Consider the following 25913-nt stretch of genomic DNA (forward strand, 5'->3'; position numbering starts at 1 on the left):
GTATGTTATATCAGAAAAGAGGTTGAGGATTCCAATAGAGGGAAATAGGCTATATGTGAATTAATAAAATGTGTTGTCAGACAGTATGGTTTATGAGTTAAGTGGATGTCAGTCTTGCTCTCCCAGCTCATCAAAGCTAGCTGGACTCTGCACTCCATAGTGCTGTCCAGAGCCAGGCATCCTCTCTGATACTTGTCTTATTTTAACATTTAATCTACCTGCAGATTTTGTCTTTATAATGAGGTTCATTCATTAAGGCTAGGTCAGTGTACCTTTCTTTTTTGAAGGTATGACACTTTTCCTCTAATTTGTAACTATTACATGGTAACCTCACACACATAAAAAATTGATGCTTTTAAATTCTAGGTCAAAAAACTGTTATCAACCAAATATCTTCAAATTGGACACAAGTGCAAAATTGGGCCAGTGAACAATTTAACACTGGACTAAAGAAACAACAGTGAATATTTTTACAGCATCACACACTCATACCTCACTGGCATGACAGGTTCAAGATAACACACAATAGGAAGTTTAAAGTCAATCATATACACTGCTGTACCTTATAAAGTTCAGACTTGAGCTGCTGTGAGTGTCATTCTGTAAACCTGAGGCTAATGAAAAGTCAGGTTTTCAAGAACCTACACAGCCTGGGTTCTGATTTATGTATCAGTTACATGACATTCATGCAGGTATATGGCTAATACTATCACACTACAGGTAACAGTGGTCATATATTTGAATAGTATTCTAAAGATGCCTGATTGATACAGTGAAAAGGACAGTTGCTTCACCATCTCTTTGGTTTGTATGTCTGGCTTAACATGTCCTAAAGTTCTATGGCACTCATCTGGACAATATCAAAGTTAGAGTACATGCACGCTTGCTAAGTCACTTCAGTTAAGTCCAACTCTTTGCAACCCTATGAACTTCCTGCCAGGCTCATCTGTCCATGGGATTCTCCAGGCAAGAATACTGGAGTGGGTTGCTGTGCCCTCGTCCAGGGGATCTTCCTGACCCAAGGATTGAACCTGCATTTCCTGTGGCTCCTGCATTGCAGTAGGATTCTTAACCTTTGAGCCACCAGGGAAACCCCATAGTTAGGGGTCTAGAACTAAAGCAGATTTTTATTCTTGGATAAATTCTTTTCATCTGAATGAATGCCCAAATAACCTGTTCAACCAGATGCTACTAAAGTTACAGTAAACACATACACATATACAAACTCTGAGTTACATTCTAAAAAGACTGAATTTGTTACCTGTTCCTAAGACTGATACACTGTTAACTAGAATATAGGACATGCTCTATTTCAAAACTAGGGGAAAAAATTAGGATACATGCTCTGTAGCATTCCTATTGACATTTGCAAAATACAGAAACAACCCTGTCAGCAAATGTGAGGTGGAGACATAGAAAGACTTTATGTGAACTGGTGTGGCCAACTGAATGAGAGGTGGGATCAGAGATGTAAGTCTTTGAACAGTGATCACCTAGTGACTTTAGTGTATATAGTCTCATCTGACTCAGGGAGAAGGCTGTCAAGTGGTGGTTTATCTACAAAGAGGCAAAGAAGGAACTCAGGACGCATAAACCTTGGAGACATATTGATGGGAGAGGATACCACCTACCATCCTTTACCCTTTAAAAGAAAAGAAAACCCAGGACCACATACCCTAGAAGTGAAAATTGTCGAGACACAGAAAATACACAGAGCATTCTAAAGGAAAAAAAATTCTACCAGTGTAAAATATAACCTTAAAAGAAAATATGTCAGCCATAATACTAATTGGAAAAAGAAGCCCTAATCTGGACCTTACTGGAGCACATTCAATCTTAATTAATTGGCATGCTGGTCATCCTGGACTGCCATATGCTCCTTTTGATTAACTGGCCAGATGTATTTCTATACCTTCTCTTTCCTCCTTCTTTTCTTCTACCTTCTCCACAACTGGTATTCTATAAAGGCTAGTGTACAGCTCTCTAAGAGTCAGAGTACAAAGTCATGAAAATGGTTGAAAGGCAACAAAGCTTTGGAAGAGAAAGAGGCTTTTAGGTAATCCCCAAAGCTTTAGAAAATGCCCCAGCAAGACACATGGGCCTAAATTAGATAGCTTTCAAAGAGTACTTGCCTTTTGTGAAGACAAGTCACAATCACAGAGCATGTAACACACGTCTACTTGCACTGACATTGAAAGGAGACATGGGTTGCTGTGATTGGTGATGAAATCAATACTTCCCATTTAAGAGGAAGGCGAAGACTGTCAAGTCTCACAGCCAGGGAATCAGAGAAGACATGTCCTGTATGGGTTGAAAATCCTTTTTTGTTTTTGCCTTGAAAAAGCTTCTATTGCTGCCATCAAATGCTGTGAAAACAGAACTTCCTCCAAAAGGGCAACAAACTAAGAGTCCTTTACGACCCCAAATCTTTTCTCTTATGCTTTTCCTATTTGGTTTCATTTAAGTCATCATCTCTTTACATTATATTAAAAAAGTAACCTCATAGGAAAAAAATTTAAGACTTAATCCATTTCTAATTTTTCTTTTGAAATGTCTATATAAAATGTCAGGTCTAGATTTGGCACTTAGAAGAAAGTAACCAGATTTGGTTATAATCATATCTGCCTGTATCATACATAGAATTCTGGGAAGGAGAGGCCTGAGGGAGGGGGAACCATTTGGTACAAGAGACATCATTAAATCATTTACTTTGGAAATTGAGAGAGAAAGTGAGAACAATCTTCCTAGGAAGAAACCAATCTGAAATATAATATTCCCCTTTTGAAACAACTTTACCTTTTCCCACACACCTGTTTTTTTAAAAAAGCCACTTTATAAAATGTTCTCATAGAAAGATTTCCCAGTGGTATATCAATACTTAATAGCATCAAGAAAAGGTGTTATGTGTTAATAAAAATCACTATGTAACAAAGATCTGATATAGTTATTAAACTTCTCTTTCTGCTAAATTCAGGCCAAGCTTAAATATTTACAAATTTTAGTTGAAAACATCTCTTAAAAAGACTCTGATTCCTTCTTGTTGGAAGTGTTCAAGGAAAGATTTCACTTTCAGTGAAGTTTGAGGTGTGTCTCAGAAAAAATATGTCGATGCATGTTAACAGGCATGACAACTATCTTGGTAGTAATTGAACACAGTTTCTAGGGTGATTTTCCAGAAGATACCTGTGCCTAATACATGTACCATAAGCTTTCTAGTCTTGCCAAATTAGTGCTAAATAAATCTTCATGCTTTCTTTCATACAGCAAACCCCAGCCTTAAATTTTTTCTTTAAAAACTTGGACTATTAACTGTTACTTAGGTTTGTTATTTAGGATTGTTTTACTTATTACCATGAGGAATCTGTTATTCTATAAACTAATAATGAATTTTTTTTAAAAAAAGGGTTCATGTGAAATCTAAGAATGGCCACAATCCCGGGCACAAAGACTGCCTCAGGCTTGGAAAAGATAAGCAGTGACCCCAGACCTGTGAAAACTGTATAGGGAACAAGCAGATGTCAGGTTCATGCATAAGACAGTGGCAGGTGGCTAAATGCCTTCCTATTTAAATGGGGCAGTCACAGGAGAATGGAATTTTCTGCTCAGGGAACTGGAAGGGTAGGGCAGTAGTAGAGGGAGTCACATTTCTTTAACAGCATAGATGCTATATGAGGATATGAAATGAAAGCCATTAATAGATGATCTTTTCTAGTACACTCAGTAACTTTCCTTCAGGACTCTCCCCCCTATTGCTAGGCTCTTGACTACAGATAGCTACTGGGTTTTTACCAATGCATAAATATTTGGATTCTACTGAACATTTTTCCTTCCTCAGATTTTCAAATCCAACTATAAAACAGTAGGTGTTAGGTGTTGAGAGTAAATAGGGGATTTTTGCAAGGTTTTCCTTAGTTCTGTGTATGGCATATACAAGTAATATAGGACATATTGAGGAATAAACATAATAAACACCAAACAAGTTGACTGGAAACACTGCGTGTTTCTTCACCACTTCTCAGTTTAGAATTGTATTGAAAAAAACTTGTCACTAATGATTAATTTTGTTTTGGATCTAAGAAATAAAGTTTGGTACTATGTACACCCTTGTACAGGTCTGTAGAAATAAATATGAGACTTTAATTTTTATAGGATTTGCAAAAGTCATTTGCCTTTTTCTTTTCTATAGAAAACTCTTAACACACTATTGGAAATATCATGCTAGTTAATGAACTATAAAATTCAGATTGAGATGTGGGAGAAAGTCTTTGGTATAAAGCAAAATCCAGAATAAACTCACTTGTGGCAGATGATTGGTATTGTCATTGTCTTTGACATCCTCCTTATTGTCAATGTCTTTGATATCCCCCTTCACAGAGCCAGAGTTAGATGGAGCTTCCAGATCAAAATGACTTACACAAATCCCATTTATTTCAAGAAGTAACAAGTCAAATGACAACTGGCAACATCTGATGATTTATGTTATATAAGCCAAAGATCCCTGGGCTTCCCTGGTAGCTCAGTTGGTAAAGAATCTGCCTGCAATGCAGAAGACCTAGGTTCGAACCCTGAGTAGGGAAGGTCCCCTGGAGGAGGGCATGGCAACCCACTCTAGTATTCTCTAGAATCCCCATGGACAGAGAAGACTGGCAAGCAGCAGTCCATGGGGTCGCAAACAGTCACAGACGACTGAGCAATTAAGCACATAAGTCAAAGATCAAATAGTGGAAAGAGGGGGATCAGAGAAGATACAATAGGAAATCACATTGATGTTTTAACATTAAAGGAAGAAGGCAGCTATCAAGAAGAGGCAAGTAGAAAAATGGCTCCTATTTACATATAAAAAAAGACAACCAAATGCCTTAAGAGTTCTTCTTCTAAGTAGGACTATTTTTTTTTTGTCCATAGTTTAGCTCTTTGCTATTTCTAACACTTTGATTAAAAGGCCTACCTTTCTTATAGAGTAACTAATGAGGTGATCCTTTAGAGATGCCTGTATTTACAAATGGATGTGATAGTAACAGAGATGGCTCTTTCACTAAGAATCTCAGGGTTTTTTTTTAGCTTAAATCAAATACATGGTATACAAAATAGACATCCTGGGTGAAGATATGGATTCTACTGCCAAAGGAAATTCTGAAAATGATGACAATATATTGTATGACCCAAACTATGCAAGGCTTATCCTACCCCAACATGTGGAAGTGGGTAAACTATGACTGTATATCCAATAGGAAAGTGTACAACAAGTGTATCAACCCCTAATTGGGGAAAGTTTAGTTTCCCCTTCCCCTGGAGCATCTGAACATGCCTTAAGAACAGACTTTTTTCAAAAATCTTCAGTAGTACAAGGTGTTAAGCCTACCAGATTTTAAAAGTAGTGCCAATTATGTCGAAAAATCCACAAACTGATGCGATGTCTAGAGAGGTAAAACCACTGATCTTCATAAAAATGCCTAAGAAGAGGGACTTCCCTGGCAGTCCAGTGATTAAGATTCCACAATTCCACTGCAGAGGGAATGGGTTTGATCCCTGTACAGAACTAAGATCCCACAGGACATGTCGTTTGGGCAAACAAAAACAAAAACAAAAACAAAAACAAAAACAAGAAGAGTCCTGTTTTAGGAAAACTTAGGTGGGCACATATGCCATATGCCAGGGTCTAAAGCATGAAGATTTTCAGTTGTCTCCTGAACTGATGTTGAAAATGCTATTGATCAACATTATTAATTCAGACCCCATTGTTTTGGAATTTATCATTTTAGAATGTAGTGGATTCAAGTTTATTGATGGGCTATCTATAAAAAAGGGAGTTGGATAAGTGAGTATTATAAGACCTAGCTAGGGAACGAATTGGGAAAATTTTCCTTATATGTTCTAAACCACCAAGTACCCATGTACCATTTTTATTTATTTCTCAGGCAAATGTTGGGGGTCTCTAACGGCAATAACATGAGCTTACATTGTATGACTATATATACCTTCAAGTAAAATTTTCTTTCAAGTCATTCTGCAATTCAGTTACCTTTGCACATACCATCCCTTCAACAGGGTCTTAATTCTTCACTATGACAATATTTCTACTTGTTCTTGTGATAGAATAGTAAGGGTGGAAAAGTAAGGGAGACTGACCTTTAAAGAAAATGGAATAATGGAACCAATCTAATATCTCAGCTGAAAAGCAAGATATTATATTTTTAAAGTTAAATCCCATTCTAGAACTATAACATACTTTTTCTTTTGCTTATATTCTAGGCTGCTTGACATGCATATGTTTTTTGTTCTTGTTTAGTTGCTAAAAAGTCATGTCTGACTCTTTTGACCCTATGTTCTGGAGCCCATTAGGCTCCTTTGTCCATGGGATTTCTCAGACAAGAATACTGGAGTGGGTTGCCATTTCCTTCTCCAGAGGATCTTTCCAATCCAGGGACTGAACCCACGTCTCCTGCATTGGCAAATGGATTCATTACCACTGAGCCACCAGGGAAGCCCTGAGGTACATATACTGATTGCTTAACTGGTTAAGGCCCTAAATCCCCTTCTACAATCTTAAGCCTCAGTCATTTAATCCAGTTAGAAAAGCAGCACAGCCTTTTTTGAGACAAGGATCATTGTGGGTGTTGTAGGTACAACTAACATGGAAACAGATGAATAGCTCACTGTTGCTTAGAGAAGCCTATCTTGGTGCTGCCCTTAGATAGCCCTATGTCTTTAGAGATGCCCATGTTCCCAGAGAAGCTCATGGTCTCAGAGATGCTGGTATCTTCATATAAGCCCATAGACTCAGTGGTGCCCATGTTGTCAGAGATGCCCAAGACCCCAGAGATGCCTGTGTCTCCAGAGAAGCCCACATCTCTAGAAATGTTTATGGCCCTAAGGTTGCCCATGATCTCATAATAGTCATGGTGGAGGTCTGCACACTGACTTTTTACTTGATCCATCTGAACTAGAGGGCTTCCTTCTCTAGAAAGAGTGCCATTCTCCATCAAGTATTCAGGTCTCCATCAGTACCCATAAAACAGACAGGATTTGTCAAAGGAGTTCCTGGGTGCTGAGATAATAAATGCCCTAATTGAGAGCAGGTACAGACTTCTGGTGGCTAATCATGGGCTTTCAGTTTCTGTCATGGGAGCAAGGAATGGTTGAAAAGAATTAGAAACTGGAGTAAAACTAGGCAAATATCACACTGACATATAGGGATCCTGTCAGCTGTCACTTATATGGTAGCCAATGACTTTTTGTCCCCTCCTCCTCCTCAAACATCTTTTATTCATCACTTAATTTATTCAGCACTTAATAGTGCTTTAAAAGCCCTACCTCTAAATATCCTCAAAGGTCTTGTATCTATAAAAGTTCCCTTTTCTGATAAATGCAATTTTATTACTGAGAACAGGGAAGGTAAGGGAAAGGATCACTAACATTTATTGATTACTTCCATGTGCCAACCACTATAGTATTTCATTTTATGCTAAAGTCCCATTAGTTATGTATTAGCTATATTTTACAGATGAGGAAACTGAGGTTCAGAGAATTTAAGTAAGTTCACCCAAATTCACACATTTAAGAAGTGGCAGAGCTGGGATCTGACCCTGCCTCTCCTTAATGCCAAAGTCTATGACCTGTCTACTACTTCATGTTGTCTCCAATAGATATTTTCACTTTCAGGGATAATAATGATTCACTGATATTTTACAATAGTGATTCTTAGCTTTCTCGGGAGGTCACATACACCTTTGAAAATCTGGAGTAAATGATGAACCTTCTTCTCAGAAAATCACATGCAGGCACAAATGAGTGAATGAGATGGCACACAAATAGTCTTTAGGGATAATTTCAGGGGTTTCACAGATCCCTTGAAGGTCATCTGTGGACATCTATGGGTTTATGGACTCCAGTTAAGAGCTCCTGCCTTAGGGATAAGCATACCATTCTTATTTTCACACACACACACACACACACACACACACACACACACACACACACACACACACACGTATACAGTGGTAACACTTGGAGAAAGAAACTGACTGCATAGGTGGCTGGGAGAGTTTTTTCAACATTTCATTTTGTGCACTTTTGTATTGTGCATATTCTAACTTTATACTTGTACTGCCTTTTAAAAAACATCAACAGGGTATCTGTAATATAATATGGGCTGCTTTTGTTTTTCTTCTCTGTATTAAAAAAGGAATGTTAATAATAGTTATTATCCTTTTTGCTTTCCTTTTCTTTTTCTTTAATTGGAGGATAATTGCTTTAAAATATTGTATTGGTTATTTTAAAAGGAAGACTTACTTACTTTTTAACTTTAGAATCAGAGAGTGATATGATTCTGTCTATTAACAGAATGAATCTGATTCTCTTAGGAATTAAATAGGAATAAATAAAAGGGCTAGGTTTATAATAGGGGACTTGCTCTGGAGACCCTGTGGAGAAGGTTCCTAATAGGTAAAAGAGGAGTCAGGAGAAAGGTTCCTTACTTCTCAGTTCTGCCTAGGGCTTCTTTCCTGGGGCTGCTTGTTTCCTTTGTTTCCTGATTTTAAGTCATACTTCAGTTTTCTTCCTTCCCCTCCCTCTCTTCATCTTTTTTTTTTTTTTTATTTTAATGGAACTAAGTAACTGACTGTTGCTTTTCAAGAGGACATTCAAAAGTTTAGGATCTGATGCAACCACAATACATTTATTTAAAAAATAAAAGGTATTTGTTTACTTACAGGGAGCAGCAGAAATGCTATGACTTATCTGGTGGAAAGGAGGTTCACGCCCAGTTCCTAAGCAGCACACCCTTTCTAAGAATTCTTTTCTAAGAAGTATCCCTCCCCTTTACTTCAAACATATCCTAGGGACCTCTGGATTCCAGAAGCAGCTCAGCATTTTCCTTTTTTTTTTTTTTTTTTTGAAAATAAATCCCTGTTGACTTGTTCAACTCTAATTAAAAACAAGTGTGTGACTTTGGTTTTGCTGGTATCATAAAGGAAATCAACACATAATCATATCCTAAAGCAAAAGAACCATTCAATGAATAGAGTTTATCATCTGCATGGGAAGGAAATCAGATTTTTTAAAAGGTTTTGATTGTTGGAAATAGCAACGTCATCGTTCTCATTAGTAAACCCAAGAAGTTGTACTTATTTTCTTGATGGATAACAAACACTTGCATTATTTCCCTGAAATTCCCTCTTGTTCCTCCTCATAATTCCATCCAGATTAAAAAAGGGAACAAACTGGCTTAACTAGCCGACTGTGATATTTACCACTTAATATGGGTGGTTACAGAGAAGGCAATGGCAACCCACTCCAGTACTCTTGCCTGAAAAATCCCATGGGCAGAGGAGCCTGGTAGGCTGCAGTCCATGGGGTCGCAGAGTCAGACACGACTGAAGCGACTTAGCAGCAGCAGCAGCATGGGAGGTTAAAAAAAAAAAAAAAGAGCTGTGCATCAGAGCTTTATAGACACAGGATGCTTGGAAAGCAGAGAGGATAACAAGCCAGCCAGGTAGCTTCTCACAAGTACCAAATCAATTACAAGTGGGTGAGGACTACTCAGAAGGTGTAAGAGATTCTCTTTTTGAGATTCAACTTTTCACCTTTTCTAGTTTGTGCACATCTGCCTCCAGCATTGATCTCTGCTTCTTAATTTCCAGGAGGCTCTCTAGCATACTCTGCTTGGGCTGCAACCCTTTGTCAAAGCGGTTATACATCCCACACCAGAACCTTGAATAAACAAAAAGAAAAAAAAGTGGGTTAGTTTAGCTAGAGAAATAGATTATTTTATGTTTTGTTCATGTCAAGAAAATATCAGCTTAGTAGTTAGGCAGATCTCAAAAGTAAGGTAACTATGATAACATTAAAAACACAGGCCATGCTCATAATTTAAAAGTAATGTTCTTAGCAGAAACATCTCTGCTGAAGACAGGCTGCCTAAAGTTGTACTGAGCTCATAGCCACATCTAACACACACGCCTTGACATACTCTGCCTACCCCAAAGTATAAAACCCAGCTCCACCCACTAGTGGGCAGGCACAAGCCCCATGATCAACCTCATCCACCAGAAAGCAGACACTAGAAGAAAGAAGAACTATAGCCCTGCAAGCATACAGAAAGGAAACTACAAATACAGAAAATCAGGCAAAATGAGATGGCAAAGAAGTATGTTCCAGATGAAGGAACAAGATAAAACTGCAGAAAAACAACTAAATCAGGTGGAGGTAGACAATCTACCTAAAAGAATTCAGAGTAATGATAATAAAAGTGTTTCAAAATCTTGGAAAAGGAATGGAGGTAGACTGAGAAGATAAAATAAAAATTTAACAAAGAGCTATAAGATTTAAAGAACAAACAGATAAATAATATTATTACTGGGATAAAAAAATACACTAGAAGGAATCAGTGGCATAATAAATGAGGTAGAAGAACTAATGAATGAGCTAGAAAACAGTGGGGGAAATCACTGCCATGAAACAGAATAAAGAAAAAAGAATGAAAACAAATGAGAACAGTCTCAGAGACCTTTGGGACAATGTTAAAAGCACCAATATTTACATTATAGGAGTCCTAGAAGGAGAAGAAAGAGAAAAAGATTCTTAGAAAATATTTGAATAGATAATAGCCAAAAACTTCTCTACTATGAGAAAAAAAAATACTCACTCAAGTCCAAGAAGTACAGAGTACCATACGGGATAAACACAAGGAGGAACATGCTGAGACACATATTAATCAAACTGACAGAAATTAAAAAAACAAAAAGAAAATACTGAAAGCAACAAGGGAAAAGCAACAGATAACATACATATATACAGCTGATTTTTCAGTAGAAACTGCAGGCCAGAAGCTTGTGATATGATATATGTAAAGTGATGAAAGGGAAAAACTTCCAAACAAGAATATTCTACCCGGCAAGGCTCTTATTCAGATTTGACAGAGAAATCAAAACTTTTGCAGACAATCAAAGCTAAAGAATTTAGCATCACCAAAAAAGCTTTACAACAGATGCTAAAGGAACTTCTCTAGGAAGAAATGAAAAGTCCACAACTAAGACAATAAAATTACAAATGGGAAGGCTCCGTGGTAAAGGCAAACATGAATCTAGTAAAGTTGTAGGATACAAAATTAATACAAAGAAGTCTCTTTCATTCATACACACTAACAATGAAAGATCAGAAAGAGAAATTAAGGAAACAATCACATTTAACATCACACCAAAAAGAATGAAATACCTGGGAGCAAACCTACTTAAGGAGGGAAAAGAATCTGTACTCTGAAAACTATAAGACAACAATGAAAGAAACTGAAGATGACACAGACAGATGGATAGATATGCCATGTTCTTGGATTGGAGGAATCAAAATTGTGAAAATGACTATATTACTCAAGGCAATCTACAGATTCAAAACAATCCCTATCAAATTACCAATGGCATTTTTCAGAGAACTACAACAAACTTTAACAGTATGTATGTAAACATAGAAGACTCCAAATAGCCAAAGAAGTGAAGTGAAGTCGCTCAGTCATTTCCGACTCTTTGCGACCCCATGGACTGTAGCCTACCAGGCTCTTCCCTCCATGGGATTCTCCAGGCAAGAGTACTGGAGTGGGTTGCCATTTTCCTTCTCCAGGGGATCTTCCTGACCCAGGGATCGAACCCTGGTCTCCCGCATTCCAGGCGGATGCTTTAACCTCTAAGCAACCAGGGAAGCCTCCAAATAGCCAAAGCAATCTTGAAATAAGCAGAGCTGGAGGAATCAGGCTCCTTGACTTCAGACTGTACTATGAAGCTACAGTAATCAAGACAGTATGGATCATACTGGCACAAAAACAGAAATATTGATCACTGGAACAGGATAAAAAGCCCAGAGGTAAATCCACACACCTATGGTCAACATATCTTTGATAAAGGAAGCAAGAATATATAATGGAGAAAAGACAGCCTCTTCAATGAGTGGTGCTGTGAAAACTGGACAGCTACATTTAAAAGAATGGAATGAGAACATTCTCTAACACCATACACAAAAATTAAACTCAAAGTGGATCAAAGACCTAAATTTAAGGCCAGACACTAGAAAATTAGAGAAAAACAGGGAGAACACTCTGACATGAGATTAGCTCAAGATGGTGGAATAGAAGGAGATGAGCTCACACCTTTTTATGAGAACACCAAAATCACAACTAACTGCTAAACAACCAGCAACAACAACAACAAACAAATAAACAAACATTGCAACCTATGAGAAAAGATACCCTACATCCAAAAACAAAGAAGTCACAAGGAGATGGTAGGAGGGTGCAATCACAATAAAATCAAATCCCATTCCTGCTGAGTGGGCAACCCACAAACTGCTAAACAATTATAGTACAGAAGTTCTCTCACAGGAGTGAAATTTCTGAGCTGAACATCAGACTTCCCAGTCTGATGGTCTGGCACTGGGAGAATCCCCCAGAAGATCTGATTCTAAGGGCCACCGGGATTTGATCAAGGAATTCCATAGGACTAGGGGAAACAAACTCCACTCTTGGAGGATGCACAAATGTTCTTGTGTGTACCAGGACACAGGAGAAAAAAAGTAGTGACCATATAAGTGACTGGGCCAGACCTACCTGCTAATATTAGAGGACCTCCTGTGGAGGCAGGGGTGGCTGTGGCTCACTCTGGGGACAAAGACACTGGCAGCAGCAGTTCTGCTGAGAACTCATTGGTATGAGCCCTCCTGGACATTAGCTTCACCAAACAGCCTGTAGGCTCCAGTGCTAGAATGCCTCAGGCCAAACAACCAACAGGGTAAGAACACAGGCTCACCCATCAGCAGAGAAGTAGCTTAAAGTCTTCTGGAGCACAGCCCTGCAAATCAGAGAGACAAGACCCAGCTCTCCACACCACTGGGCAGGAACCAGAATATCAAAGCAATATTTTTTTATTCACCTCCTAAAGTAATGAAGATGAAAACAAAAATTTAAAAAGTGGGACTAATTAAAATTAAAAGCTTTTGTACAGCAAAGGAAACCACAAACAAAATGAAAAGGTAACATACAGAATGGGAGGAAATCTTTGTGAGTGACAAGGGATTAATCTCCAAAATATACAAAGAACTCATGCAGTTCTACGTCACAAAAACAAACAACCCAATTAAAAAATGGACAGAAGATCTAAATAGACATTTTTTCAAAGAAGACATACACATAGTCAAAAAAGTATGTAAAAAAATGCTCAGCATCACTAATTGTCAGAGAAATGCCAATCAAAACTACAACGAAGTATCCCCTCACACTGGTCAGAATGGCCATCATTAAAAAGTCTATAAACAACTAATGCTAGAGAGAGTGGGAAGAAAGTGTACCCTCCTACAGTGTTGATGGAATGCGCTGATAAGTTGGAACAACCAGTATGGAGACCAGTATGAAGGTTCATGAAAAAATTAAATACAGATGTACCATATGATCCAGCAATTCTAATATATATATATATATATCTCCCCAGAGAAAAACACAATTTGAAAAGATACATGCACAGCAATGTTCATTGCAGTGCTATTTACAAAAGTCAAGACAAGGAAGTCACTTAAATATCCATTGACAGAGGAATGGATAAAGACGTAGTACATATATACAATGGAATATTACTCAGCCATAAAAAGAACAAAATGATGCCACCTGAAACAACATGGCATAGACCTAGAGATTATCATATTAAGTGCAGTCAGACAAAGACAAATATCATATGAAATCATGCAGGGGCTTCCCAGATGGCTCAGAAGGTAAATAAACTGCCTGCAATGCAGGAACCCCAGGTTCAATCCCTGGGTTGGGAAGGACCTCTGGAGAAGGAAATGGCAACCCACTCTAGTGTTCTTGCCTGGGTAATTCCACAGACAGAAGAGCCTGGCATTGGGCTACAGTCCATGGGGTTGCAAAGAGTTGGACACAACTGGGCAACTAAAATGAACTCACAGATCTCACAGATTTCAAAAACAAACCAATGGTTACCTAAGGGGAAACATGTAGGGGGAGGGATAAATTACGATCCTGGGATTAACATACATACACAACTATAGATAAAATAGATAACCAAAAACAGCCTACTGTACAGCACAGGAAACTGTACTCAATATTCTATAATAACCTATATGAGGGAAGAATCTGAAAAAGAAAAAAAATACATGCGTATACATAACTGAACCACTATGCTGTATATTTGAAACCAATACAACACTGTAAACTAACTATACTCCAATTTAAAAAAGGACCTGAATAGACAATTTTTCCAAATAAGAGATACATATGGACACTAAGCATACAAAGATATCATCACTAATCATTAGGGTATCACATGCTATCATGGTAATGTTCAAAATCCTTTAAGCTAGGCTTCAGCAGTATGTGAACAAAGAACTTTCAGATGTACAAGCTGGATTTAGAAGAGGCAAAGGAATCACAAATCAAATTGCCAACATCCACTGGATCAAAGAAAAAGCGAGGGAATTCCAGAAAAAGCGTCTACTTCTGCTTCATTGACTAAGTGAAAGCCTTTGACTGCATGGATCACAACAAACTCTGGAAAATTCTTAAAGAGATAGGAATACCAGATCACCTTACTTGTCTCCTGAGAAATCTGTATGCAGGTCAAGAAGCAACAGTTAGAACTGGACGTAGAACAACAGACTGGTTCAAAATTGGGAAAGGAATACATCAAAGCCATATATTATCTTGTGCTCCAAAATCATTGCGGATGGTGACTGCAGCCACGAAATTAAAAGACATTTGCTCCTTGGAAGGAAAGCTATGACAAGCCTAGACAGTGTATTAAAAAGCAGAGACATCACTGCTGATAAAGGTCCCTACAGTCAAAGCTATGGTTTTTCCAGTAGTCAGGTATGTTTGTGACAGTTGGACCATAGAGAAAGCTGAGTGCCGAAAAATTGATGCTTTTGAACTGTGGTGTTGGAGAAGACTCTTGAGAATCCTTTGGACTGCAAGGAGATCAAACCAGTCAATCCTAAAGGAAATCAACCCTGAATATTCAGTGGAAGGACTGATGCTGAACTTGAAACTCCAATAATTTGGCCACCTGATGCAAAGAGCTTTTCATTGGAAAAGACCCTGATGCTGGGAAAGACTGAGGGCAGGAGGAGAAGGGGGCAACCAGATAAGATGGTTGGATGGCATCACCGACTCAATGGACTTGAGTTTGAGGAAAGTTCAGGAAATAGTGAAAGACAGGGATGCCTAGCATGGTGCAGTCCATGGAGTCGCAAAGAGTTGGACATGACTTACTGACTGAACCACAGCAACCCACTAGGTAAATGGAAACTAAAACCATGACATATCATCTCATACCCATTAGAATGGCTAGTATTTCAAAACAAGCAAACAAACAAACAATTGGCAAAAATGTGGAGAAATTGGAACTGTTTGTGTTGTGGTACAGCTTCTATGGAAAACACAATGGTTATTCCTCAAAAAAACTAAAAATAGATTTACCATATGATCCATTAATTCTACTTTTCAGTATATATCCAAGAGAATTTGAAAAGAGGGCCTCAAAAATACTTTTAAGCCAATGTTCATAGAAGCATTAATTTAAAAAACCAAGAGGTAGAAGTTATACAGTTGTTTATATACAGGTGAATGAATACACACAATGTGATATGCAATCAGTGAAATATTACTCAGCCTTAAAAGAGAATGAAAATTCTGACAGAAGTTTCACATGGATGAACCTTGAGGACATCATATTAAATGAAACAAACTGGGCATGAAAGAACATATATGGTTCTACTCATATGACGTATCTAGAGTGTTCAGATTCACAGAGACAGAAAGTAGAATGATAGTTGTTAGGGGATGGAGTGAGAGGGAAATAGAAAACTTAATGGGTACAGATGATTGAACAATTCAGATATACTTAACATTACTAAAGCGTACACTTAAAAATGATCATTGTGCTAAGTCACTTTAGTTGTGTCCGACTGTGTGACCCCATGGTCTGTAGACCACAAGGTTCCTCTGTCCATGGGATTCACCAGGCACAAATACTGGATTGAGTTGCCAATTTCTTCTCCAGGGGATCTTCCTGACCTAGGGATCAAACTTGCATCTAGTACATCACCTGCACTGGCAGCTGGGTTCTTTACAATTAGTGCTATCTGGGAAGCCCCTAAAAATGGTTAAGATGGTAAATTTTGTGCTATATGTATTTTACCACAATTTTAAAAAAGAATAGTAAAGAGTAGTCCCCCAAAAGCTGTATCCAGTTTCCTCAATGGATAACTGTAGTATAATATCACAACTAGGCTAATATGATATATTCAAGATAACAATTCCTTTATAAGGAATACTGCTACTGTACTTTTATAGCCACACACAGCTCTGTACCTTCTATCCCTCAACCCTGTCCTTAACCCTTGGTAATCATTATCTTAACCATTTACTATTAATTTTGCCTTTCAAGAAATTTTATAAATGGATACATAAAGTATATAATATTTTGAGATTAGCTTTAAAATTTCATCACAATTCTCTGCAAGGTGTTGCATGTATCAATACTTCATTTTTTAATTTAAATTTATTTATTTTAATTGGAGGCTAATTACTTTATAATATTGTATTGGTTCTGTCATACATCAACATTCTTTACTGCTGAGTAATAATCACTGGCATTGATGTACCAGTTTGTTTACATATGAACAATTTACTTATTGAAGGATACTTGGGTTGTTTTAAGTTTTGGGCTATTTTGTATAACACTGCTATGAACACTAATGTATAGGTTTCTTATGAACAAAATTTTTTATTTGTTTTGGATATATGTCCAGAAGTGCAATTAGTGCAACTGTTAGATCAAATGGTAGTTGCATGTTTAGCTTTAGGAAATTGAAAAACTGATTTCCACAGTGATTATACTATTATACATTACTGTTATATAAATGAGCCAAAAAAGGCCTCTACATATGGCTCTATATTGTTTACTTCTTCATAGAAGGCTGGGACCTGTTAGCTGCAAAGCCCGTCAGTGCCAAACTCAAAATTTTACCCATCCAGTCATTTTCAACATAGCCCAAATAAGCAGTTTTTAGTTATTTAATGCCTACTTGCTTTGTATACCCTGAGAAAGTGCACTCAGTATCTGCAAGCCATAAATAAGATGAATTTCTATACAATAACTGAACAGGTGCTTCTGAGCTCAACTAGCTATGTGTTGAGTTCTGCCAGAGGGAGCTTATCACCAGAACACTGCCTAAAGATGAGGTAGAAGATTAAACTTCTGGGGGAGATGAAATGGAAGGCAGGACCCTATGAAGTTTCCACTAGAGGGAAAGGTAACACAGTACCATCATGTTAGTGATGAGGATAACTTACCCTGTTTTCCTGGTAACCAATTGCAAAAGTAAGAGATATTGAAATAGCAAAAGGGAAGGGGCTAAAAGGAGGGGCCAGATCTCAGTTGGATAGAGAGACATGCCATCTCTTTTCCCCTGAGGCCTCAGATCAGTCGAGGTGCTCAGTAGCATATGACTCTTTGTGACACCAAGGACTACAGAAAGCTAGGCTTCCCTGTCCATCACCAACTCCCAAAGCTTGCTCAAACTCAGGTCTGTCGAGTCAGTGATGCCATCCAACCATCTCATCCTCTGTTGTTCCCTTCTCCTCCTGCGTTCAACCTTTCCCAGCATCAGGGTCTTATCCAATGAGTCCATTCTTCGCATCAGGAGGCCAAAGTATTGGAGCTTCAGTTTCAGCATCAGTCCTTCCAATGAATATTCAGGACTGATTTCCTTTAGGATGGACTGGTTGGATCTCCTTGAAGTCCAAGTGACTCTCAAGAGTCTTCTCCAACACCACAGTTCAAAAGCATCAATTCTTTGGTGCTCAGCTTTCTTTATGGTTCAACTCTCACATCCACACAAGAGTACTAAAAAACATAGCATTGACTAGATGGAACTTTGTTGGCAAAGTAACATCTCTGCTTTTTAATATGCTGTCTACTTTTGTCATACTTTTCTTCCAAAGAGCAGCTTCTTGTAATTTCATGGCTGCAGTCACCACCTGCAGTGATTTTGGAGCCCAATAAAATAATGTCTGTCATGGTTTCCATTGTTTCCCCATCTATTTGCCATGGAAGTGATAGGACCAGATGCCATGATCTTGGTTTTTGAATGCTGAATTTTAAGCCAGCTTTTTCACTCTAGCCTTTCACTGTCATCACAGGCCTCTTTAGCTCCTCTTCAATTTTCTGCTATAAGAACGGTATCATCTGCATATCAGAGGTTATTGATATTTCTCCCAGCAATCTTGATTCCAGCTTGTGCTTCATCCAGCCTGGCATTTCGCATGATGTACTCTTCATATAAGTTAAACAAGCAGGGTGAGAACATACAGACTTGATGTACTCCCTTCCTAATTTGGAACAATTCTGTTGTTCCATCTTCAGTTCTAAGTGTTGCTTCTTGACCTGGATACAGATTTCTTAGGAGGCAGGTCAGGTGGTCTGGTATTCCCATGTCTTTAATAATTTTCCATAGTTTGTTGTGATCCATGCAGACAATGCTTTGGCATAGTCAATAAAGCAGAAGTAGGTGTCTTTCTGGAACTCTTGTTTTTTCTATGATCAAACCTGATGTTGGCAATATGATCTCTGGTTCCTCTGCCTTTTCTAAATCCAGCTTGAACATCTGGAAGTTCTCAGTCCATGTACTGTTGAAGCCTGGCTTGGAGAATTTGAGGCCTTACTTTGCTAGCGCGTGAGATGAGTGCAATTGTGTGGTAGTTTGAACATTCTTTGGCATTACCTATCTTTGGTATTGGAATGCAAACTGACCATTTCCAGTCCTGTGGCCACTGCTGAGTTTTCCAAATTTGCTGGCATATTGAGTGCAACACTTTAACAGCAGCGTATTTTAAGATTTGAAATAGCTCTCCTGGAATTCCATCATCTCCACTAGCTTTGCTCGTAGTGATGCTTCCTAAGGCCCACTTGACTTGAACATTCCAGTATGTCTGGCTCTAGGTGAGTGATCACACCATTGTGGTTATCTGGGTCATGAAGATCTTTTTTGTATAGTTCTGTGTATTCTTGCCACCTCTTCTTAATATCTTCTGCTTCTATTAGGTGCATATCATTTCTGTCCTTTATTGTTCCTATGTTCGCATGAAATGTTCCCTTGGTATCTCTAATTTTTTTGAAGAGATCTCTAGTCTTCCCCATTCTATTGTTTTCCTGTATTACTTTGCAGTAATCACTGAGGTAGGCTTTCTTATCTCTCCTTGCTATTCTTTGAAATTCTGCATTCAAGTAGGTATATCTTTCCTTTTCTCCTTTGCCTTTTGCATCTCTTCTTTTCTCAGCTATTTGTAAGGCCTCATCAGACAACCACTGTTCCTTTTTGCACTTCTTTTTCTTGGGGATAGTCTTCATCACTGCCTCCTGTACATTGTCACGAATCTTCATCCATAGTTCTTCTGGTACTCTTGTCTATTAGATCTTATCCCTTGAATCTGTTACTTTCACTGCATAAATGTAACAGATTTGATTTTGGTCATACCTGAATCGTCTAGTGGTTTTCCCTACTTTCTTCAATTTAAGTCTGAATTTGGCAGTAAACTGTTCATGATCTGAGCCACAGTCAGCTCCTGGTCTTGTTTTTGCTGACTGTAAAGAGCTTCTCCATCTTCAGCTGCAAAGAATATAATCAATCTGATTTAGGTATTGACTATCTAGTCATGTCCATGTGTGGAGTCATCTCTTGTGTTGTTGGAAGAGGGTGTTTGCTATGACCAGTGTGTTCTCTTCACAAAATTCTGTTAGCCTTTTCCCTGCTTCAATTTTTACTCTAAGGCCACACTTACCTGCTACTCCAGGCATCTCCTGACTTCCTACTTTTGCATTCCAGTCCACTATGATGAAAAGGACTTTTTTTTTGGGTGTTAGTTCTAGAAGACCTCATAGGTCATCATAGATCTATTCAACTTCAGATTATTTGGCATTACTGGCTGGGAAATAGACTCGGATTTCTGTGATATTGAATGGTTTTCCTTGGAAAGAACAGAGATCATTCTGTCATTTTTGAGACTTCACCCAAAATACTGCATGTCAGACTCTTTTGTTGACTATGAGGGCTACTCCAATCCTCTAAGGGATTCTTGCCCACTGTAGTAGATATAATGGTCATGTGAATTAAATTCACCCATTCCAATCCATTTTAGTTCACTGATTCCTAAATTGTTAATGACCACTTCCAATTTGCCTTGATTTATGGACCTAACATTCCAGGTTCCTATGCAATATTGTTCTTTACAGAATCGGATTTTACTTCCAACACCAGTCACACTGACAACTGGGTATTCTTTTCTCTTTGGCGCCGTCTCTTCATTCTTTCTGGATTCATTTGTCCACTTTTCTCCAGTACCACAATGAGCACCTACAGACGTGGGCAGTTCTTATTTCAGTGTCCTATCTTTTTCCTTCTCATACTGTTCATGGGGTTCTCAACCCAGGAATACTGAAGTGGTTTGCCATTCTCTTCTCCAGTGGAGCGTGTTTTGTCAGAACTCTCCACCATGACCCATCCATCTTTGGTGGCCCTACACAGAATGGCTTATAGTTTCATTAAGTTAGAGAAGGCTGCAATCCACATGATCAATTTGGTCAGTTTTCTATGATTGTGGTTTTCATTGTGTCTGCCCTTTGATGGATAAGGATAAGAGGCTTGCTGAAGCTTCCTGATGGGAGAGACTGATTGAAGGGAAGCTGGATTTAGAAAAGGCAGAGAAACCAGAGATCAAATTGCTAATATCTGCTGGATGATCAAAAAAGCAGGAGAATTTCAGAAAAACATCTATTTCTGTTTTATTGACTATGCCAAAGCCTTTGACTTGGTGGATCACAATAAACTGTGGAAAATTCTGAAGGAGATGGGAATACCAGGCCACCTGACCTGCCTCTTGAGAAACCTGTATGCAGGTCAGGAAGCAACAGTTAGAACTGGACATGGAACAACTGACTTGTTCCAAATCAGGAAAGGAGTACGTCAAGGCTGTATATTGTCATCCTGCTTATTTAACTTATATGCAGAGTACATCATGAGAAATGCTGGGCTGGAGGAAGCACAGGCTGGAATCAAGATTGCCAGGAGAGATATCAATAACATCAGATACACAGATGACATCACCCTTATGGCAGAAAGTGAAGAAGAACTAAAGAGCCTCTTGATGAAAGTGAAAGAGGAGAGTAAAAAAGTTGGCTGAAGACTCAACATTCAGAAAAGTAAGATCATGGCATCTGGTCCTATCACTTCATGGCAAATAGATGGGAAATAGTGACAGGCTTTATTTTCTTGGGCTCCAAAATCACTGCAGATGGTTATTGCAGTCATGAAATTAAAAGACGCTTACTCCTTGGAAGAAAAGTTATGACCAACCTAGACAGCATATTAAAAAGCAGAGACATTACTTTGCTGACAAAGGTCCATCTAGTCAAGGCTATGGTTTTCCAATAGTCATGTATAAATGTGAGAGTTGGACTATAAAGAAAGCTGAGCACCGAAGAATTGATGCTTTTGAACTGTGGTGTTGGAGAAGACTGTTGACAGTACCTTAGACAGCAAGGAGATCCATCCTAAAGGAAATCAGTCCTGAATATTCATTGGAAGGACTGATGCTGAAGCTGAAACTCCAATACTTTGGCCACCTGATTTGAAGAACTGATTCATTTGAAAAAACCCCGATGCTAGGAAAAATTGAAGGTGGGAGGACAAGGGGATGACAGAGGATGAGATGGTTGGATGGCATCACCAACTCAATGGACATGAGTTTGAGGAACCTCTTGGAGTTGTGATGGACAGGGAGGCCTAGCATGCTGCAGTCCATGATGTTTCAAAGAGTTGGACATGACTGAGTGATTGAACTTAGGATTTTCTATGTATGTATTATGTCATCTACAAAGAGTGACGGCTTTACTTCTTTTCTAACTTGGAGTCCTTTTATTTTTTTTCTTCTTGATTCTCATAGTAGGACTTTTAAAACTATCTTGAATAAAAGTGATAACAGTGGACATCCTTGTCTTGTTCTTGACCTTAGAGAAAATGTATTCAGTTTTTCATGGTTGAATATGATGTTAGTTCTAGATTTGTCATATATAGGTTTATTATGCTGAAGTAGTCCATGGAGTTCATGGAGTTCACACAGTCAGACACACACACATACATACATACACTACTATGTGGAAGTAGGTTCTCTCTATGCCCACTTTCTGGTGTGTTTTCATCATAAATGTATGTTGAATTTTGTCAAAAGTTTTCTTCTGCACATATTACAGAAGATGATCATGTGGTTTTTATTATTTAATTTGTTAACATAGTACATGACACTGATTAGTCTGTGAATATTGAAAATTCTTTGTATCCCAAGGAAAACTCCCATTTGATCATAGTGTATGATCCTTTCAATATATTGTTGAATTCAGTTTGATGGTATTTTGTTAGACTGTTACATCCATATTCATCAGTGATACTCGCCTGTAATTTTTTTTTTTCCCTTTGGTATCCTTGTTTGGTTTTGGTATCAGGGTGATGGTGGTTTGAAAAAAACAAACGACAGAATCAAAAAATGGAGAGAATACCTAAACAGACATTTTGCCAAAGAAGACGTACATATAGCCAGGAGGCACAAGAAAAGATGTTCAGCATTGCTAATTATTGTTGTTGTTGTTTAGCTGTGAAGTTGTGTCTGACTCTTTTGTAAGCCAATGGATCATAGCCTGCCAGGCAATTCTGTCCATGGGATTTCCCAGGCAAGAATAGTGGAGTTGGTTGCCATTTCCTTCTCTAGGGGATCTTCCTGACCTAAGGATTGAACCCCATCTCCTGCAAGTCTCTTGCACTGCAGGTGGATTCTTTACCACTGAGCCACTGAAAAATGCAAATCAAAACTACAATGAGATGTCACCTCACAACAGTCAGAATAGCCATCATCAAAAAGTCTTCAAACAGTAAATGCTGGAGAGGGTGTAGAGAAAAGGTAACCCTCCTACACTTTACAAACTGGTAGAGCCACTACAGAGGATAGTATGAGAGTTCTTTAAAAAACTAAAAATAGAGCTACCATGTGATCCAGCAATCCCACTTCTGGGCATATATCCAGAGAAAACCATGGTTCAAAATGATACATGCACCCCAATGTTTGCTGCAGCACTGTTTACAATAGCCAGGATATTGAAGCAACCTAAATGTCCATCTACAGATGAACTGATAAAGAAGGTGTGGTACATATGTACAATGGAGACTCAGCCATTAAACAGCACGAAATAATGCTGTTTTTGGCAACATGGGTGGATCTGGAGATTATTATACTAAGTGGAGTAAGTCAGAGAGAGAAAGACAAATATCATGTAATATTACTTATTTGTGGAATAAAAAAAATAAAAGATACAAATGAACTTATTTACAAAACAGAAAGATACTTGCAGACATAGAAAACAAAGTTTTGGTTTCCAGGAATGAAGGGTGGGGGTGGTAGGGATAGATTGGGTGTTTGGGATTGACATATACACACTCCTATATTTAGAATAGATAACCAACAAGACCTATTGTATAGCAGAGGGAATTCTGTTCAATATTCTGTAATAAACTAAATAGGAAAATAATTGGAAAAAGAATAGATATGTGTATAACTGAATCACTTTGCTGTACATTTGAAACTAACATAACATTGCAAACCAACTATAGTCCAATAGTTAAAAATTAAAAAACAACAACAACAACAACTATAGTTTTGTATTTAAAAATCTAACCACCACTGGCTGGCTCTGTTGCACATGGTTTTTCAAACCTCCCTTATCCCAGAAATCACTCTTGTTTTAAAGGGACCCCTCAACTCTCCTCCCAACACTGGAGGTGATCAGCTTGGGAGGAGGAAAGATTAAGGTAATAATTACCCACTTATCTATTAAAATTAACCCCCCCCAAAAAAAGTTTGGTTGTAACTGCTGTTTCTTCTGCCAAGACTATCCCTCTATCCATTACTGGAATGGAGCTCTTCAGTTAGCAATATTTCAAGGAACAAACTACAGACTTTTTTGCTATTGGTGGGCACTGCATGGTAAAAACCAGTTAACAATCTCTTACATATGAGACAGTATCAGCTAAGACAAGGCACTGAAGGATTATGGCTTGACTTAAAGAATGGATACTGATTCCCCCTATCTCACATTTCAATTCCCTGGTATGACCTGTGCTATAAAGCCACTACTAATAAGTGGAGGCTAGTTATAGACTATAGAGAGTTGAACAAGGCTGTTCCCTTTTTTAGAGCATCCCTACCAGATATCTTCACCTTAACATTCAAAGAAATATAGATAAACAGTTTGAAGTAACAGACTTGACTAATATGTTCTATTCATTAAAAATATTACAGAAGAGTAAAAATTCATCAGAGGGCAGACACACAAACCATAATCACAGAAAACTAGTCAATCTAATTACATGGACCACAGCGTTGTCTAACTCAATGAAACTAAGCCATGGCGTGTGGGGCCACCCAAGATGGGCAGGTCGACATCTGACAAAATGTGGTCCATTGGAGAAGGGAATGGCAAATCACTTCAGTATTCTTCCTTGAGAACCCCATGAACAGTATGAAAAGGCAAAATGATAGGATACAGAAAGAGGAACTCCCAAGGTCGGTAGGTGCCCAGTATGTTACTAGAGAACAGTGGAGAAATAACTCTAGAAAGAATGAAGAGATAGAGCCAAAGCAAACACAATACCCAGTTGTGGATGTGACTGGTGACAGAAGCAAGGTCTGATGCTGTAAAGAGCAATATTGAATAGGAACCTGAAATGTCAGGTCCCTGAATCAGGGCAAAATGGAAGTGATCAAACAGGAGATGCCAAGAGTGAATGTCGACATTCTAGGAATCAGCAAACTAAAATGGACTGGAATGGGTGAATTTAACTCAGATGACCATTATATCTACTATTGCGGGCAGGAATCCCTTAGAAGAAATGGAGTAGCCATCATGGTCAACAAAAGAGTCCGAAATGCAGTACTTGGATGCAATCTCAAAAATGACAGAATGATCTCTGTTTGTTTCCAAGGCAAACCATTCAATATCACAGTAATCCAAGTCTATGCCCCAACCAGTAACGCTGAAGAAGCTGAAGTTGAACGGTTTTATGAAGACCTACAAGACCTTTTAGAACTAACACCCAAAAAAGATGTCTTTTTCATTATAGGGGACTGGAACGCAAAAGTAGGAAGTCAAAAACACCTGGAGTAACAGGAAAATTTGGCCTTGGAATACGGAATGAAGCAGGGCAAAGACTAATAGAGTTTTGCCAAGAAAATGCACTGGTCATAGCAAACACCCTCTTCCAACAACACAAGAGAAGACTCTACACATGGACATCACCAGATGGTCAACACTGAAATCAGATTGATTATATTCGTTGCAGCCAAAGATGGAGAAGCTCTATACAGTCAGCAAAAACAAGACTGGGAGCTGACTATAGCTCAGATCATGAACTCCTCATTGCCAAATTCAGACTGAAATTGAAGAAAGTAGGGAAAACCACTAGACAATTCAGGTATGACCTAAATCAAATTCCTTATGATTATACAGTGGAAGTGATAAATAGATTTAAGGTACTAGATCTGATAGATAGAGTGCCTCATGAACTACAGATGGAGGTTTGTGATATTGTACAGAGACAGGGATCAAAACAATCCCCATGGAAAAGAAAGGCAAAAAAGCAAAATCGTTGTCTGGGGAGGCATTACAAATAGCTGTGAAAAGAAGAGAAGCAAACAGCAAAGGAAAGGAAAGATAAAGCATCTAACTGCAGAGTTCCAAAGAATAGCAAGAAGAGATAAGAAAGTCTTCCTCAGCAATCAATGCAAAGAAATAGAGGAAAACAACAGAATGGGAAAG

The 25913-nt window shown here is 38.4% G+C and overlaps 1 protein-coding gene across 4 annotated transcripts in view; it reads right to left on the minus strand.

Moving 5' to 3' along the window:
• Positions 1 to 25913, minus strand: part of MTMR8 (myotubularin related protein 8) — a 242315-nt gene that overhangs the window by 32033 nt on the left and 184369 nt on the right. For all 4 annotated transcript variants that reach the window (XM_060407420.1, XM_060407418.1, XM_060407422.1 and 1 more), the window contains one exon: positions 9585 to 9711. In XM_060407420.1, the coding sequence (XP_060263403.1) occupies positions 9585 to 9711 (127 nt within the window). The remainder of the gene's footprint in view (positions 1 to 9584; positions 9712 to 25913) is intronic.

Source organism: Ovis aries, chromosome X, assembly GCF_016772045.2.
Source record: "Ovis aries strain OAR_USU_Benz2616 breed Rambouillet chromosome X, ARS-UI_Ramb_v3.0, whole genome shotgun sequence".
NCBI lineage: Eukaryota > Metazoa > Chordata > Mammalia > Artiodactyla > Bovidae > Ovis > Ovis aries.